The sequence below is a fragment of the Eupeodes corollae genome, chromosome 1, assembly GCF_945859685.1.
Source record: "Eupeodes corollae chromosome 1, idEupCoro1.1, whole genome shotgun sequence".
NCBI lineage: Eukaryota > Metazoa > Arthropoda > Insecta > Diptera > Syrphidae > Eupeodes > Eupeodes corollae.
Window position 1 is genome coordinate 240,458,205 of NC_079147.1, and position 20,372 is coordinate 240,478,576.

At 35.0% G+C, this 20,372-nt stretch overlaps 1 protein-coding gene across 1 annotated transcript; it reads left to right on the top strand.

Moving 5' to 3' along the window:
• Positions 1 to 358: 358 nt before the first annotated feature.
• Positions 359 to 18,819, top strand: LOC129939263 (tyrosine-protein kinase Shark). Its single transcript, XM_056047226.1, has 8 exons — positions 359 to 835; positions 928 to 1,007; positions 1,074 to 1,484; positions 7,500 to 8,060; positions 8,122 to 8,915; positions 8,973 to 9,604; positions 17,659 to 17,830; positions 17,890 to 18,819. Exons 1-8 carry the CDS (start codon positions 760 to 762, stop codon positions 18,212 to 18,214), a joined length of 3,051 nt encoding a protein of 1,016 aa, XP_055903201.1. The 5' UTR covers positions 359 to 759; the 3' UTR covers positions 18,215 to 18,819.
• The last annotated feature ends 1,553 nt before the right edge of the window (positions 18,820 to 20,372 follow it).

Genomic DNA, 20,372 nt, shown 5'->3' on the forward strand with positions numbered 1-20,372 from the left:
GAAGGGCTAGTGTAGCTATTTTGAAGTGGAACCATTTTTATTCAAAATTTGTGGAAAATCCACACAACTAGCAGTCCATGTATAGAATGTCAATGTGAATACCCCTAAATTTAACTTCTTCATTCGTCGACCATGTCATTGGAACGCATCTTTTCTGTATAACACTTTCATCCGTCAACTGCACTGTCAGTATTTTGATATATTTTTTTGTGTTGACAAATAGAAAAGAACAACTGCAATGACGTCAGAGTAAGATGTTTTGTAAATAAGTTAAACAAGAACCAAACGACATTCTTTCTCGCTTTTTCTCATACAAAACTTCTTAATTACGTCACAAAATATCAAAAATGACCAACAAATATTATAAATTGGCAAATTAAACATTTTGCTTCCATTCTTTTATTTCCTTTTCTCTGATTTCTGTTGAATGTTGACTTTTCTTTTCAAATCCTAAGTGTAAATTGTCATCAAACACCCAGCACGTAGTAAAGTAATTTAAATGTAATTTTTGTTTCTATTTCTTTGTTAATTGTGCTTTTTGCTTTCAATAAAAATAAACCAAAAACCTCCTCTTAATCTTTTGTTATGTGTTTTGTGATTGTCTAATTCCCCAAATTCTTAATTACTTTTGTGGAGTCTATGTACGAAAGAAGATTCATACTAATGATTGAAATTGTGATTGTTGTTTAAAAATAATATCGTAAAATTATTGTGGAACTAAAAGTCATCAAACTAATGCTGTGAGAAATTTTAATTGCCATGAGTAGAGACGAAAACTTATTCTGGTTCCATGGGAAGATATCAAGAGAACGTGCCGAGGAAATCCTCAAAGAAGGTGTGTGTGTTGTGTTGCCTCTGAAAATCATTCCTTTATTCTACTCCACTTGATTTAAAACTAAACCCAACCCTTACTTAAAATTTTCTTAGAAAATCGGGAAGATGGAGCTTTTCTTGTACGAGAAAGTAACACTGCTCTAGGAGACTTTGTACTATCGGTCTTGTATAATGTAAGTAATGTAAAACCCCCAGAAAAAAAACTTAATGCATTTATTTGAAATCATCTTCTTCTAAAGGGTGAAGTTTGTCACTATCAAATTCGAAGGCATGGCGAAGATGCATTCTTTTCAATTGATGATAAAATCAAAATCATGCACGGTTTGGAATCGCTAGTGGATTATTATAGAGAAGCAGCAAATGGCCTTGTGACCAAACTAACTCAGTTGGTAAAGAAAGATCTGCCACCAAATGATTCGAGGAGCCATGGCACCACAAACCTTTTACATCGTGCAACACAGAAAACAAATCAGACTGTAGTTTCGGAATTGCTCAAGTGTGGATATCGAAATGTCGATGCTAAGAATCAGGATGGCCAGACTGCAGTTCACTTAGCTGCACTCTATAGCAACGAAGAGATCTTAAAGCTGTTGCTAAATGCCAATGTTAATGTGAATTGTATGGACAGTGCTGGCAATACTCCATTGCATGTAAGTACCTTTATAAGAGAGATACAAAATGAAGACTGTGATTGATGGAAAAAATGTAAGGTCGATTTAAAGTAAAGTGACACACAAACCATGTGGCTGAGTAAGAACGTGGTGTACATTAAAAATAGGAATATAAAATGCGTAGGATTTTCAATGCCACTATATTTTTATTAAGAAAGTTTAGTGAAATAGTAAAATTGCAGAAATCTGACAGTAAGATTTTTAGAATAAGAAAATGTATTTATTCTACGAGTGAGAACAGTCAACTTGTTGTTTCAAACCCTACTATTGTTCTAGACATAAGCAAGGTTATTTCCTCACACGTTAAATCAAATAAGTGTAAATGAAGTATCCTATTTCTATTCTTGTCTGTATCAATAAACAAAAGAAACAGACATAATTTGGAGGGTGGCAAGTTACGAAAGATTTCAATACAACTATCTTTACTGATAGGCCAGAGGTGGATTTTGTACGAGTCTTTGTTACTTGCAATCAGGAGGGCATGCAAATTTCGCAAGTTATACTCAAAACCGAAACCTGGCTGTTTTTCGACTATTTTCGAGACAAGGTTAGGAGTTTGAAATTAAAACTCGTGACTTCTAGGTCACAGTGGCACTTTAGAAAATGAAACGAGGGCAGTCGAATGGGCTTTGGAAAATTCTGCATTAAATAACTCACATAAGGAGTTAACTATCATCTTGACGCTATGAAAAGCAAAATTTTCGCGATTTTATCACAAAATTTTACAACTTGTGGAGCACTTAAACCGATTACATTAAATTAAAAATATTAAGACTTGGGATGTAGAAATATCAATTTTTCACCTGGACACGAATTAAGCATATTCAACAGTTTCTTGATAAAATTTTACTTACCGTTATCAATTCTAAGTTTTTCTTAGTATTTGGTAGGGAAAGCTTTATTTTGCAGTACAAAAGTAATTCTTCTTGGCAAATTATCAACAAAAGCCTCACATCATGACTTTGGAATTTCATACCAAGCATTTTAAATCTCCTAAAACAATGGTGTTAAGTTGATTGTTTTTTTTTTGCTCAATGTGATGTTCAACATCATTTCACAAATTTCTGATCGGGTAAAGATCTGGTGATTGTGCTGGCTGATTCAAAACGTCGATTTTATCCACCTCTAAGGCACACATCATTAACTTTGAAGTGTGTTTAGGGTCGTTGTCGTGCATAAAGCGCCATAATAACGGCAAATTGACTTCTGCGTGAGGTATCATATGATCCAACAGGATATCTCTGTACACGTTCTGCTCCATTTTGGTGTCAATTTTTACGATAGGGCCATGAAAAAGCAGCCGAGACCAAAACGTTGCTTCCACTGTGTTACACCTTCTTAATGGTGTACCTTCGATCATATTCCATGTTTTTTGGACGCCATACATATATTTTCCCATCCGATCCGAACCGGCAGAATTTGGATTCATCGGTCCAGAACACGTTTTTCCAAAAACTAATTGGTTTGTCTTGGTGAGCTTTGGCAAACTGTAACCTAGATTTCAGATTTTGTTTGATACAAGCGGTTTTCTCTGAGCAACGCACCCAAGTAGATTGTTTTTATTTAATCATTTTACTCCATAGTTCGTTGAAAGTTTCCTTCGAATGGCACTGGAGGTCTTAAACGGATCCTTGGTCTATAACCTATAAATAATTCTATCTTCATTTGTAGTTGTCTTTCTGGCCCGGGGGTTTTGTTTAACGTTTTCAATCACTCCAAACTTTTTGAAATGAACAAGGGCTTTATAAAACAGCTTCCTGGAGCATTCTAACAGCTTAAAAATGTCTGTTACCGTCCGCCTTTTGACTTCATTTTCAAGATCAGACTTCTTTTTTCCTTTGAGCACCATTTTATTTTTACCATGACTAATTAATTTTGTTTTTATTTTTTTTAATAAAGATCATTAAAGAAATATTTAATTACATCAAAAATTAAAAATACACTTTTTGATTGCAAAACGGGCTAAATTTATGTTCAGCTAAAAACAATGCAAATCACAATCTTCATTTTTTTGCAAAACGGTATTTTACACATTTTTATTACCATATAAGGTAGTCATAGTAACAACATAACAATGAATCGTTACATGCAAGTAATAAAGAATTGAAAATAGAAAAATACTCTTTTCAAAGTGCTAAATTCGTGTCCACCACTGTATGCAGATGGGACCAAAAATCACCCGAAGAATTTTTCTCTCGAACCATCCTAAGTCGCTCTCATCTTTCTTTGACAGGGTCCAGGCCTCAGCACCATAAATGAGAACCGGGATGATGAGTGTCTTATAGATGGTGATTTTAGATGCTCGAGAGAGGTCTTTACTTCTCAATTGCCTTGCAAGAGTTATTCTTCGTTTGATTTCAGCGCTGGTGTCGTTGTCTGTCTTAACAGTGGTGCCTAGTCAAAGTCATTAACTACCTCGAAGTTATAGCTATCCATGGTGACGTTTTGTCAAAGACTTTGTTGATCATTTACATAATGACAGCATAAACTTGGTCTTGCCCTCATTGACCACTTAACCCATCTTTCTCGCTTCCGTCACAATGCTCAAAAATGCTCCACTGACATCACGCTTTGATCTTCCAATAATGTCAATATCATCTGCGTATCCGAGTAATTGGATGGACCTTTGGAAGATTGTGCCTCTAGTGTTAACGGTTGAGTATTGAACAATTCTTTCCAAAACGATGTGGAAGAAGTCGCATGGCAGTGCATCGCCTTGTCTAAAACCTTTTTTGAAATCAAATGCATCGGTGATATATTTTCCGACCTTGATAGAGCAGCGTGCATTCTCCATCGTCATTCGAAACAAACGGATAAATTTGACAGGGATGCCACAACTAGACATTGCTCTGTAGAGCTCGTCCCAGTAGAAAATGTCATACGCGGCTTTAAAATCGATAAAGAGATGGTGGGTATCGATTTGAAGTTCCTATATTTTTTCCAAGATCTGCCGTAGTGTGAATATTTGGTCGATAGTGGACTTTCTTGGTCTGAAGCCACACTGATAAGGACCTATCAGGTTGTTGACGAACGCCTTCAGACGTTCACATAATACGACAGAGAGGATCTTATACGCAATGTTGAGGAGCCGCAGTTTAGAGGGTCTCCTTTCTTATGTATCGGGCAAACTATGCTGAGATTCCACTCATCGGGTATGCTTTCTTCTGACCATATTTTGGAGATGAGTTGGTGCGTTCTCCCTACCAAGTCATCGCCTGCTACTTTAAATTGTTCGGCAGCGATGCCTTCAGCTCCAGCAGCTTTGTTTGACTTCAGTTTAGATATAGCTATCTTCACTTCGTCGAGGTCGGGTAGGCGGAATTGTTGATCTGCTTCGCCCAGGCTGAGTGGTTCTATCTTCCTTACAGTGGAATTCGGTTCGTCGTAGCCGTTCTATAATATAGAGAATTGGTCTTTCCATATTCTTAACATAGACTGCGGTTTTACTAAAATATTGCCCTGCTCGTCCTTACAGACTTCGGTTCTTGGCTGGTACCCTTAGGAGGTTATTGAAGAGTCAATTTTGTTAACATACTTCAGGACTTAATGTTTTCAAATTCTTCTTGAGACCCGTCTTAAGGTCTTTAATGTTTATAAAGTTCTTTAGAACATCACGACATCCCAGTTTATCCTATATATACTCGGTTGTAACAAGGTCAGGTGCCTTTTTTGCGTTTTAAGCACTTTAGGGCAGTTATACAATAAACACGACCTTGATGTACAAGATCTGTGCTTTGGGAGCTTTCCTTTTAGAAGATGAAACTGTCTTGTATTCCGAGCTTGCTGACACTAGACCCCAATTTTTGTTTGTTTAAATATTCGTGTAAATCATTTGAAATATTTTACCATCCACAAGATATTAGTTCCGAACACCAGAACAGCTCGTGTATGCTTATGAGAAAATATTTGTTTTGCTTTACGCTATACATACATTTTCCATTGGAACCTTCAAAGTTAAATTTGCCACCTTCTGTGAACAAAACCTACTTTATAACATTTTCATATGTCTAAAGGTTAGCTAACAATGCAAAATAGGTAGTTCCACCTTACTACAAGAAGGCTTATCTTGTGTTATACGTCCATTTTGATTGATGTACATATAGCTTTTTATAAAAGGCTGCACGGCCATTTCGGTTATAACTTCCATAGTGAGGTGGTGGTTTGTTGCAGCCAGTTAGCAAGGGAGGGGCTCAAGACCCCCCACCCCCCCAAATGATTTTTAAAAAACATATTTGAACAAAAGTTTGTATATTCTCTTATTAGTTCATCACTACTTATGTATATTGTTCTGAAATCATGTTGCTTTAATAAATGTTTATCCCACAAATATTATAAACTAGCTGGAAACCCGTCGAAAACGACGGTGCATTATCTATCGTACGCCACATCAAAAAAGCAGAGCTACTATCCGGCAGATTTCATGTTTTTTCTGTTTGCATAAATGCATTTGTATAAATAAAAGTACATACTATTTAAGTTCGAATTGTGTTTAAAAATAACTCTTAGCAATCTGGTTGCAACAGACTCTTTTTTTCATCAAAAGGAGACTATTTAGGTACTATTATTTAATAAAGACAAATACACATTAATTTTAAGAGACTATCTAGTCATTATACATAATATAATTAAAAGGTTTGATGTTAAGGAGACTTTATAGGTTAGTTTAATATATTTAAGATTCCAATTTGTTTGAATTTGCATCAACCTGGTTTATTTTGAATAAAGTGTTTTAAATAAGTGTTAAAAGTGAGTTTGAGTGAACCTGGTTTATATATAGAATTACTTCTTCGAAATTGAACAAGAAACCGAAATCCTGGCTAGGGACTGGTTTGTTGGTTGACTTCTTTACTTGTATTCTCTTTCTAAAAAAATCTTTATAAACTCTAAAAATAACCGTGTTTTTTTGGCATTCCATAAATAGTATAGTAGAAAATTCCCAAGAAAACCCATTGGCAGTAGCCTGATTTTTGTATTTAAAAATTAGTACAGCTGAAAGAAGACCTGTCAGAATAATAATTAAAAAAAAAAACACAAATAGAAGAAAGTTTTGTGAAAACCAAAAGTTAAAATTAGCTCCAGCAAAAACACTAACTAAAACTATTGAAATGGACAATTTTCAAGAAGAAATTGTAAGAAAACATTTGAAAATTTTAAAGTTTAAGCCAAACAATTGGCCATAAAATAAAAACTTCAAGAAAGGGGTTCGTTCTAGACTACTTAATTAACATGTGGTGTTGAAACGAGCTTGAAGCTCGCCTCAATCCCTTATATACCTGAATCGAGTTGAAATGAGCTTAATTCGACTCGATGCACTTCATAAGAAACATCGTAACACCATATGCATTTTAGAAAGTGCTGTCAAATTTAATCATTTTAAAATCTTCTTGTGCAGTTTAAACTCCAAAAAGATTTATTTAATCTAAACTGAGATAAACCTTTGGAAAAACTTAATTATCTTTTCTATTGTTTTCTCTTGCAAAATAAGCCCAATTAGTCCATTTTCATTAACAAAACTCAACACTCAGCAGTAACAGATTGATTTTTTCGCCAATGGAAAAAACCATGATCCAAATGCAAGACTACTCAACGAACACAGACATCGAGATACAAATGCAATATCAATCGTACCAACATTTGAGAACGAAATTACATAAGATCCATTCGAGACTCGTATAAATGTCAAAAACCCATCCGTAATAAGATTCTACTTAAACTTTTATCGCTAGTATTCATACTGTGGATATTGTTTTTGCTATTCGTGTAAAATCCTATTATACTATTGATAGATTTTCCAACAAAACACGGATAATAAGATTGATTGTATTTGATTACCTTAAAAAGTAGCTTTCCATCTTCATTTCATTTACTTTTCTGCTCATTGCAGTTATTTTTATTTAAACTTAATTTCCATTAAAATATGTTATACAACGATTTACTTTTCACTTTTTTAAAACAAAAATATAATTGTTCTTCTCTCTCGTTATTTGATTACAGTACGCTTGTCGAACAAAATCTGCGTCCTTTATAAGAACCTTGATTGCAGCCAAAGCGAACATCCAAGTACGCAATATCAGCACCGGTTATGTTCCGCTACACGATGCAGCAAGTCATGGAAATTTGGATGCTGTAAAAGAATTGATAGCAGCTCATGCACCTCATTTGCCTCGCACAGAGTCTGGCGAATTTCCCATTGATTTGGCAAAAGAAATGAATCGAACCGAAGTCGTGGAATTCTTAGCCAACTATAAACCCCCACCAGCTAGCACTTTCAAACACCAATGGTATCATGGAACACTGGAACGACAAGAAGCCATAAAAGTATTGCTAGAATATGCTGCAAACTTTGATGGAAGTAACGATAATCATAGGAAAGACCAAGACGAGCCAACATCAAGTAACACAGAACGCAATGAGCATGACTCAGAAGTATCAGATGTCGCGGTTCCAAAGGACAAATCGGGAATATTTTTAATTCGAAGTTCAGTTCGTAATGGTTATGTTCTGACAATGTTGTGCCAAAATAATACTCCTAAGCATTTTCTTATTCAACAATCGGTTCGTATTTCTTTGTTTTGAGTGCTCCTTAACCTTTAATTCAATTTTAATTTCTATGTAGCAAAACTGCTTGTATATCGACGAAGGACCCCTTTTGCCTTCTCTTGAACACTTGGTTGAGCATTTTAGTTTATTTTCTGATGGATTACCGGTAAACCTTAAGCACCCAGTTCCACCTAAGCCTAAACCTCCCCTGCCACTATTCTCCACAATGCCCAAAGCTATGACAAAAAAACACAACATGCAACAACAACTTTCCCTAGGTTCACAAAATGTCAGCCATCCCGGCGATGAAGCCATGAATCGTGTTGGACTTTTTGAAAACGACGATTGCATTATGTTAGGGGCAAGTCCAAAAAAGCCCAAAGACAAGCGGGACATGCTGATTTTCCGAAGTCTTAAACCGGCCAAAAGAAACGTCATAATCGATGGAATGAAAAGTTTGCGGAAAGTTAAAATTCGCTCACCATCGAAAGCAGACAAGGAAAAACTGGATAAGGAGTCAAAGAAGAAAATTAACATTGTGGATGACTTACAAAAAGCTGGATCGATAATGAACAATTTATCCTTCTCAACGGACTTTCTTCATTCACCAATTGGATCTCCAGACGTGGCACCAAAGCCACCTAATGATTCTCTCTATAATGTACCCAAAAATAATTCGGTTGTGGCAGAGGTGGGGTCGGAGTTGGATGCGCAGCAGCCTGCTCACGAGGTTCCATTGGGGAATGTGGATTCAAAGACTGAAGAAGAAGTTGAATATTTTACGAAAAATGACGTACTCATCGATCGTGAACGTGGAGAAGAGGATAGTGATTATTTTGTTGATGGACCTCCTCCGCCAATAAACATGAAGTAAGAAGTCTTCCTCTTTTGTGTGTGAAATTTTTTAAAGAATTTTTGTATTTTTAGGACTTTTCCACTTTTGAATTCTGAAGGATACATCCCAACGCAGGATATTCGAAAATTCATAGATCTCTCGTCATCTTCTGAAGAAACAACGAAACTCCTAGAAGAATCCGCCGCTGAGTTGCGAGAATTTTCAAAGCATCCCGAACGATTGGATTCGGTTATGTCGACGACAAGCAATGACAGTGAATTAAACGGTTTGCTCAATCGTCAAATAAGTTCAGCATCTGGAATGTCTGAAAATAGTCGAGCTAAATTAAACTATTTCATACCAAAAGACTGCTTAGAACTCGAACATATCATTGGCGAAGGAGAATTTGGTTCGGTGTATAAAGGTTACTTGATAAGAAAAGATCCCAATTCCAAAGTCGATGTTCGCTGTCAAGTTGCAATAAAAACACTCCGAGATGAACAATGTCGTAGTAACAAGCAAGAATTTTTACGTGAAGCATCGGTTATGATAAGACTAAAGCATCATTGTATTGTTCAGTTGATTGGCATTTCGAAGGGAAAAAGTTTGATGATGGTGCAGGAAATGGTGCCATTGGGATCAATGTTGCATTTTATCATTGAAAATGGCCCTAAGATCAATCCCAATTGTGAATTGAAGATATGGGCATCACAAATTGCTTGCGGTAAGTTTGATTATAAAGCCACAAAGATAGATTCATATTTTAATTGAATTTCAGTGAAAAATATACTATATCACCTATTTTTTAACAAAAATCATTATATCATAGGAGCGATTGCCGTCGGTAGGTTGGCAACTAAACACAATTTATGTTATAAGCCCTCGATATAATTACATTTCAATTTTGGATCAATAATTTCTTAAAAATATAAAATTCATGAAAAATAATAAATAATTTTAAAAGACATAACACCGGCAAAAAAACCTATCGTAATTTTAGACGTTTATATTTAAAGATATTTATTGATAAAATGGTTTTCCGGGTATAGACAGATAGAGGTCTACGTGCCGTTCCTAGTAATCATAATGGCTTGGCCCTTATGTGACAGTTCGGTGTGCTGTTGCTGAATTTGGTGTGTTAGGTCCGTATTTTTTCGGAGAAAATGGGCAAAAGGTTACAGTTAATGCTGATCGCTACTGTAATTTATTAACTAGTAATTAAATTTACAAGGTAATATACATACAAAAGGAGAGATCCTAGCTGCGAAGACTATTTGCTCTGCTTGTTATTAAAATGTTTATACATTTAAGTTGAGGGTTGTAAGAAATTTATTTACATTTTCGATATTTGAGCTGCTGGGGTTTTTCAATACGTCATAGATCTATATATTTTTGAAGATTGATGAAAGAGCAGGTTTCGATGATTGACAGTTTTCGAGGAGGTGAGTTTAACTCATGGTTGTATTGCAGGTGGAGCATATCGGTGGATTGTTTTTGTTTAGAAGGTGTTTGTGAGTTGTTGAGGTGTGACCAAGTCTTAAGCGGATGTAGTTAGAGATTTTTTGTTTTAATACGTTTGTAGAGTATTGAGGATAGGTTTTATGTTCGTTAATTTTTTTTATAATAGTGGTGGTATAGGCTCCATTCGATTTCTTGTTTTCTTCTCAAGGTGTTCAGTATTTGAGGTTTCAGGTCTTTTTTGGTGTATACATTGAATTTATACACTGGTGATTTGTTGGTAGAGTTTGCTGCTTTATCAGCTTCTTCGTTTCCACGTATATTAGAATGTCCTGGAGTCCACATCAGTTTTATTTTATTCGGCTTCATTATTATCTTGTTCCTTATCGCGGAAATAAGATCTGAATCGTTGTTTGGATTTTTAACTGCTCTCAGGACTAATATGCTATCAGAGCATATTACGATCGTTGAAATTCTTTATTGATTTGGTTGCTTGCAGAATAGCAAAGGCTTCTGCGGTGAAAATAGAAGCATATTTCGGTAGGATGCCAATATTGAGGATTTGCCCATCTTTAAATGTGACTGCAAACGATGTATTATCTTTTGATTTGGATCCATCAGTGAATATAAATTTCCAGCCTTTAGTTTTAAGTTCTGATGAAATACTTGAGAACAGTGATTGTTATACTGCATTGCTTGTATTTGTTTTACTGTAGTGTGCGAGGCTCAATACAAATGAATCGTCTCTTGTATTCCATGGACGATATGATAAAGTTGAGTTTTTTGGAGTTTTTGTTGGTATATCCATTTCTCGAGCTTTGTCGAGGATTGTTTTTAAAGCAGATGGAATACGTTTCTTGCACTTAAGGTTCATAGCTTGATGAATGTCTTTATCGATAACTGAATATGTGGAGAAGACCAATTTTACAACTAAGTTCGAGATGGTTTGTTCGAAACGTTGCTCAACAGAGGGAAGACCTGCTTCCGCAAGAATATTTTGTATTTATTTGTCATTGCCTTTTAAAATATGGAAATCGTTTTGCCGGACCCTGTAGCAGTTCTATTTTTGAGTGTAATTTTGCAAAATTCATAAAGTTTTACAACATCCATTTTATTCAAAAAACTTATAACTTGATCTTCCCATAAAAAGCCGTTTCTGAATACATTCCTTTTGATTTCTGTGATAATGGGTCTTTTTCCAAAAAGTGGACAGTATCTCTAGTGGTAAATGAGGCCTGTTTTGGTGGTAAATCTAGGTGTTCACTACGTAGCTTGGTTACCATAGAAATCACATGCTGTAAGTTGTTCTGCACAAGGAATTAAAAGTTTCAATTATATATTCAGGTCAACATTTCTCATCAACCTTTAATATGACTATTTTCACGAGACGTGAATCGTTCCTTTAAAAAAGCTAAAATCCGCTTGTAACTTCAATGTTTTTATTAAACAAAGGTGATAGACCCGTTTACAGTATAATAACGTAGTTTTGCGTATTCTGCTGTTAATGAATCAGATATATAGATAGATATAGATAGATCATTTCTTTATTCTTATTAATGAATTCATATATTACATTGCGTTCGAATACATAGTTAACAATAACATTGTATAATAAGAATAGTTAGTGACTACAAGAGGTACCCGTGGCATGATGGTTAGTGCGTTGGACTGTCATGCCAGAGGTCTTGGGTTCGATCCCTGCCTATGCCATCTAAAGTCTTTTCACGGGTACTGCCTCTTGCGAGGAATTGACAAATTCTCCAAGAGTAACTATTGTCATGAAAAAGTGCTTTCTCAAAATTAGCCGTTCGGAGTCGGTATATAAACTGTAGGTCCCCTCCATTCCTGACAACATTACTCGCACACAGGAATGGTTGAGAGTTGTAAGCCACTAGGCCTTGGTTCTCAACGGACTGTCGCGCCACCCAATTTATTTTTTTTTTAGTGACAACAATTATTTTTTTAAATTAGTGGTGATGCCACATCGATTTTATTTTGTGTGGGGTTACAAAAATATAATGGAAGAAAAAAATTTAATATAAATTATACATTGAAACTTATCAATTAGAAAAATAAAAATAGTATTAGCAAAAATAAATTTGAAAATTAAAAAAATCTTTTTTAAAAGTTAAGTTTCAGCAAACAAAACGTATCTGGTTATTTACATAAGTTTAATTTTAGACAGTGTAACGTAGCAAAGTTTCTATTTCTTGGTGGTCTACGGCAAGAAGCCATAACTTTATTTCTTTAAAAACGAGCCAATATTTCTTATTTTACGAACTTCTATAGGAAGCGTGTTAAAAAGTTTGCAGGAAGCAATGGAATAGGAGTTCCTGTAGCTTGTCGTACGAAAATATGGGATATTAACTATATAGGAGGAATTACTTCTAAGACTTCGTGTGTCGGAAATCGGAATTTCCAAATATCCAGCTCTTTAAAAAAAAACTTTTAAAACTTTAAAAAAATATAAATGTCTAACGGGAAGAATTTTTAAAGACCTAAAAAGTTCCATTGATGGTGTTAAACGATGGGTTTTACAAACGTTACGTATAGCTGATTTTTGAATAACGGTGAGTTGTTGTAGTTTGTTGACATATGCACCGCCCCAACAGGGTATTCCAACTTATTGCAACTTGGAATGAAAAATGCCAAAATAAACCATCTTCAACAAATTTGAAGAGCAATGTTTTTTCAGGTGGTAGAAACAACGGGTAGATGAGAGAAGATAGTTTTTTAAAATAGAAATGTGCTTGTCCCAGTTAAGGTTTTGATCAATATAGATGCCGAGGTACTTAAAGTCTTCAACTATTTCAATTTCAAAACAGCTACCACTGCATTTAACGTTGGGATGGTATGATTGAGTATGATGACCATTACACTCACCATAAAGTATTTATGACTGAGGCAATCGTGAGAATGAAAAATTATTGGTATGTCGGGAGACATACTACCTCTTAGGCTGAAAAACATTAACTTTGTTTTGCTGCTCACAATTAACTCATGTTTAGCAAACCAAAATCTTAGCGAGTGAATATCATAGTTAATATCTGAATTTAGATTCAAAGGACTATTGCTACAGTATGCAATTCCAAGGTCATTGGCAAAGGCTCTGACTTTACCTCGGAAAGGAAGTGAAAAAAGGGAATTAATATAAACCAAAAATAAATTTGGTCCAAGCACGGATCGCTGTGGGACTCCCAAAAAACTATTTTTAGAGGAAATTATGCTGCACCCAACTTTTACATTGTGTGATCTAATTTTTAGATAAAACTCCAGCCATTTCCAAATGAATCCATGAAAACCAATTTTATACAGTTTATCCAAGAGTATGTTAAAAGGCTTTAGTAATATCCACGAATAGTCCAGCACACTTTTTCTTAGCATCTAAACCTTCTTGTAAAATGCAGCAAAATTCTAGAAGAGCCTCCTCAGTAGAAAGCCCAGCCCTGAATCCAAATTGGAATGGACTGAAAAAGTTTATTTTATTAAGGTAAAACAAAATGCTTCTTTTAATTACCTTCTCAAACAATTTCGATATTGAAGACAACAAAATCTTTATTTTTATGAAGTGAGTTGGGAGTTTTTCAATAGAGTTGTACTTTTTACATCCCCATAGCTGCAATCCATATAAAAATATGCTCTCAGCTCATATTAGGAGTATTGTTCGCCTTAACTAATTTCTGCTGTAAGTGTTTCTCCATATTAAAATTATTTGTAATGGTAATGCCATGGTATTCGTAGTCACGTACACATTTGATTAATACCCTCATTATGAGTAGCGAAGCGAGCGTTCGCTTTAGTTCGAATGTTAAAACGTTTTTTTTTTTGTGATAGTATTATCGTTAGCGTCGCTTCAAATATCCATGGTGCTAACATTATTTCATTAAAAAAAAACAAGAAACGTCAAATATTGACTTTCAATTAGTATTGTATTTCTCATTTATCTTAGGATTTATTTATTTAAAAAAAAAAACAATTTTAAGCAACATTGATTTGTTTTTTGAAGATAACGATTATGACAGAAAGAGGATAAAGATACACCTAAAAGATGAATTTTGCTAAAAAGATCCTTCAACGTGTTCACATGCCTCAAGGTTGATACTATGTCAAATCAATTGCCTTGTGGTTTAACTGCCTGGCTTAGATTAAGAAGTCTGTCTACAGCTTGCTCCAAAGGATACCAAAAAACCTGGGAGTATGGTCCTCCAACAGTGGCTGTGGTATTTTTTTTCATTTTGAGCAATTTTTTGTTTGAGTTGTACATTGTTGTCCAACCAAACTTATATTTGCTAATAAAAACTTCTTTAATGGAAACTACACATTTTTATCAACAAACCTTATGCCAATCTTTTCCTTCACGGAAAGGAGGTCCAATAGTGTTTAGTGCTTCTGAAAAACTCCGCCAAAAATCTTTTTGGTTCCTTTTTGATGAACCGAATACTCTTATGCTTCTAACCATATCGGGATGCGTTTCCATCAATTGCACCAGCCTAGCAAATTGATTTGCATTTGTCCTTAAATATATAATTTTTTATTTTATTTTTTGTTATAATAATATAAAAAATATTTGCAAATACCTTTTTCTTTTATCACTAATTTTAAAAAACAAACGCAAAATTAAGAAATCGCTAGCGTTATTACTAAATATTTTGATTCGATAGAATTTGTCGTTCTGAGCCGTTAATATAGCGAACATTCGGTTATGATAATTTAGCGATAACCAAGTTCAATAATGTTTTCACATTTGAAGCGAATATAATTTAAGCGAATCGATACTCATAATACAAAGTTATCGAACTCGCAAGTTTTTAATTCGCTCCCCTACTCATTAATGAGGGCCTAAAGCTCCATTTTTTGTTTGATGCATTCTACTTCTTAATACTTGAAAATTCTACTACTGGTAATACTGGTAAATCTTTTTAATCATGAACTGCAGAGTTTCGGGAGAATGCGCAAACCTGACTATATAGTCTGCGATCAGCAGAGCCTTAATCCGAATCCCTGCGAAATCCTCTCCACACAGGCAGGTAGTCTAAAAGGTCGCCTATGAATAGTGCAAACGGAGTAGAACAAAGTGAACAACCTTGTCCTTGTCGCATTGCCGATGGACTTCGAACTAGCCCATGCTGCTGCCCTGATTCCAATATATACAATTTTAAAGACGCAGCCAAACTTCAATGATAACCCAAGGCTATACAGATTGTAAAATAGTGCACCTCCATCGATTGTTTCAAAAGCTTTTTACACACAGCTTTTTCCTGTTTCAAGAAATTTTCTGAATAAAAAAATGTTATCGAGTGCTTGCTGAAAATCCTAAATCGAGTCTGGTACTCCCTTAGCAAGTCTCAGGTCTCAATGCAACCTACTAGGCGCTTAAGTTTGTTAATTTAGATTAGATTAGTTTTGATAGATTTTCATTGCTCGTCCTAAATAATTTACATTGTTTACAAAAAAAAAGAATGGCATTTTTCCGTCCGCCTATATTGATAAATGCTCCTTATGTGCAATGAAGTGAAGAGGTTCGAGTTCACCACGCAGATTTACCATCACCGAAATCTCCTCTAAGCTGTATTCATACTCCAAATTGTGATTGAGTTGACCTTATATTGCTCTGTGTAGAGACCCAATCGCTTCATTAAGGCATTTTCCCCAAAACATATCCTCCACTTTTGCAATTAGGTAGTATGATCATTCATTCCATTGATTGAAATCAAAGTTATCGATTTTAAGGTCTATGTCATACTCCCTAGCAAATTTCATCCATTCTGCAACCATCCAGATCTCTCTCGGATAGTAATGAAGTGCCACTACCTTCGGTAGCCGGTAATTATCCATATTCACACATAATCAATCTGCATTCGAAGTGTCCGTGCAAAGAATGGCTGCAGTCCCGTTTCCAACATAACTATATAGTTCGGCGTATTTGGTGGCAGCCGGAAGATCCTCTTTACGCAGAAGCGGAACAATTTTTCCACATCTTTATATTGCTTCGCTCCCCATACTTGAGTTGCATAGAATAAGAATTGATTCTGCTACTGCCTTAAAAACAGTGTACTTACTGCTGTGTGCGATATGTTTGTTTGAGAAAAACCTACTCTAAGATGCCCTGATGGCGGTTTTTGCATTTATAAGCCTTTCTCTCAGATGCGTTTCCATAATTACATTTTTTGTCAAAATCACTTCAAGGTTGAACCCTTTGAAAATCTCTTTATTTTCACCATTGTAGTTTCATTTTTCATTAAGGCAGTTTCTACCTCCGTTCTTGTCTTGAAAATCTTGGACTCTCATGATTACTATTAAGTTCCATATTTTACAGTACTCAAAATCCGGTTTATAATAAGCTGTAGTGATTCTGGAGATGACGCGAGAACCACAAAATCATCTGCAAACAAGAGTACTTTAATGAATTCTCCAGCGTGTAAGAAATCGACTAAATCTTCGATAAATAAAGCGAATAGGCTTGGACTCATCTTACAACCTTGTCTAACGCCTGATTCAGTTCTAAACCAATCCGATACCTTTCTGCGCCATTCCAAACTGCTGCATTAGTATCCGTTTACAGGATTTGCAGGACTCTTCCAAATTTTAACGACATTCCCATACCAAAGAGTTTATAGAAAAGAGCTTGCTTATTCACCGTGTCAAATGCAGACTTAAAATCCACGAAAAACACGTATAACTTCTTCCTTCTTATAAATGAATCCGCAATACTTTTCAGAACAAAGCCTGCCTGAAATTCTTTCAACAGCTTTTTTTCTTCAATCCATTTATTGAGCCGTGTTTGCAGAACAGCTGTAAATATTTTATAACACGAATTCAAAAAAGATATTCCTCGATAGTTCTACATCTCAGACCAGCTTCGTTTTTTGTGGATCGGAAAAATGATTGTTTGCAACACCTCGTTGTAAACTGCCGTAAGCTTACTTATTAGGTCAACGGTTCCATACGTAAAAAATTCCGTTGGTATCTCATTGGAGCCTGCCGCTTTTCCATCCTTCAATTTGTGTTTATTGCTGCATCTACTTCTTCGTTGGATATTTCTCTGTCCAAAATTTCATTATAAATATCCGGATGTGATTGTTTTTCCAGATAAAATATGAATTCTTCTACGGGCTTATCAGATCCTTAATGTGGTTGAAGAATAATCTGTATACAGTGTTTGTGACGTGTAAGGGTTATTTTTTGTGAAACGCTCATTATGGCGTATGAGGAATATTTTATTTTTAAATGCCACTACAAAATAAAATAACATCTATGCACATAAACATTAAAAAACGCTTTTTTTTAATCTTTTGTTTTTTTCTTTAAACATATTTTCAGGTATGAATTACCTCGAATCGCAACATTTTGTCCATAGGGATTTGGCTGCTAGAAACATTTTGCTTGCATCAAGAAATCAAGCTAAAATAAGCGACTTTGGACTCTCACGAGCAATGGGTAAGGACAAAGATTGTTATCAAGCAACTCAAGGTGGAAAGTGGCCAATAAAATGGTAAATTCTAACATAATATAAAAATACTGACAAACTTATCACATTATTTAAATGATTAGGTACGCTCCTGAAAGCTACAACAATGGTTATTTTTCACATGCTAGTGATGTTTGGTCCTTTGGGGTTACGCTGTGGGAAATGTTCTCGTTTGGAGATCCACCCTATGGCGATATAAGAGGAGTGGATGCAATTGAATTAATAGAAAGTGGCCAACGTCTACAAAAACCACCCAAATGTCCTGATAATGTTTATAAAATTATGGAGAATTGTTGGAATTACAAGCCTAAAGATCGTCCAACATTTCGTTATTTAACCGACTTCTTTGCAAAAGATCCAGATTATCAGAATCTTGTAGAGTTAATCAAATCAACGCACATAAGTTAAGAAAAAAAATGTGTTTATTTGTTTGTTTGTGCAATAGTTTTATTTTGTTTGTTTTTGTTTTATCTGTATATGCCATTGTGGTATTAATTGGCGCATAAGTATTTTGTGTTTTGTGCCAAATTTTATTTTTAAATATTATTTATAAAATAAATGTTTTATTTTTTTATACAGTTTAACTAAAACAATCATTCTCATTCCGCAATTAAATTCTGGAAAAACATTAGCTATTTAGTTTATTATTTTTATTTTATTTTTTCAACTTATATAAATTTGGTGCTAAGCCGATTCGAAATAAAAATATATGTATTTTTTTCTAAGCACTGGGTTTGTTGAAAAAATAAGAAATTTGTTATTTATATATGCATGCATTTTTTAAGATAGCACTCGATTAATGGTTTTTTATTTGTTTTGTAATTTTATAAATGCCATATTTACAAATCGAAAAAGTGCCTTATTTGTTTTATGTAAACGGGACGCACAAAAAAGCCATGTCAATTTTATATGGCATAACTAGATTTTATAAAATGTATTTTTTAAGAATTTATACAAGCTGTATATAATTTATAAGAAACGACAAATACAAATACATAATGTGTGTAAGAACATCATGGTTGTTTTTAATGTTGAAACTGATTTTATTGAAGATATTGCGTTGATTTGTGTGCCCAAATCTGGAGCTCAGTTTTTTGTTCACATTCAAAGGGATACAACTATTTTTATGTAGGGGCATAGTGTGAGCACTAGGAAAGTAAGGATGGATTTGAGGTGTCGGTAGACATTGGTTTTGAATTCCTGAATATTGTGCAATGACTCGGAATACCTTACGTATTCCACATTCGCTTACTACGTCTAAAAACGAATCTCTGTACAGTTCGCCCGAGGTTGGACTCGAGGTTAAACTGATGAGCATTCCTAGAAGCGCGATTATTATGGTTAAAATGTTCAAAGCAAGGAAAGTAACTAGCTCTAGAGCATAAAGGGTTAAAATAACGTTTAAAAAGGGTGAGCCAAGAAACTTTACGACAATGTTCAAGCGATGTAAACAAACCAATGATGATTTAATCATCAATCAATTTAAATGCCTTAGGTTCAATACTTTCCAAGAGGTTTAAATAAGTTGCAGGGGCACCAGCCCAAATATGGGAGTTGTACTCAAGAGGTTCATCACCATTTTTTTGTGTGTTGTTTTAGCACTTGAACCATCCAATACTACTTGCAGAGTTAATTTCTGATGAGCCTGATAAAAAAAACATTATCAAATATTTTTGAAATACCAAGTGCAATAATCACATTTGCTCCAAACGATGTAAAACTAGGTCCACTGTTCGGCGAAATGAACTATGGGATCTCCTTTGGACCTATTGCTGCAAAAGCTGTACTGTATGCCGGTCATTAAGAAGCGTTTGATCTTTGAGATATTTCTTGGGCTAATAAGAGACATAAGTACAATTTGTCAGTAATTGGAGGGTGAGGAGGATTTGCCTTTTCTGGGCACGGGCTGGACAAGTGTTATATTTAATTTACTAATACTACAGTGGTTTTAATGCCAACATACATCATATTCGCAATATTATTAAATAACCGATTGACCCGTTGGATTCATGATAATAAGTTGCTTGGGGAATTTCGGGCAGTATTTTTGTACTGCAAAGCATAGCGGCAACCTCTATTGAACAAAAAAAGAAGCTCTACGTATTTTTTGTCGATTTCAAGGCATCTTTTGATACCGTTGAACGCCGATCACTATTCTTCAATCTTTACAATTATGGGATGTCAGACAAATTTAGGCAGGTACTAGAAAGCATCTATGACGAAAATACGGCAGCGGTATGGAATGGTGCCGAAAAGTCGTAGATGGGAGTCAAACAAGGTTGCAATTATAGCCGAAATCTTTTTGCTTTGGTCATAGAGGACCTGATTGATTTTCTTCCTGGTGAAATTGAAATATCGAGGACACTCATCAAAGCCTTGCTTTTAGCAAATGACATCATATTGTTTGCTAACCCACCCTACAGTTGATGATTAACCGACTAAATGTGTATTGCTGGTTATGGAATTTGATAGTGAATTTGAGCAAATCCAAGGCGATGATATTCCGAAATGGTTCTGGTAGAACAGCCAGGAATGACAATAGGCACTATGACAGAGAACTAATCGA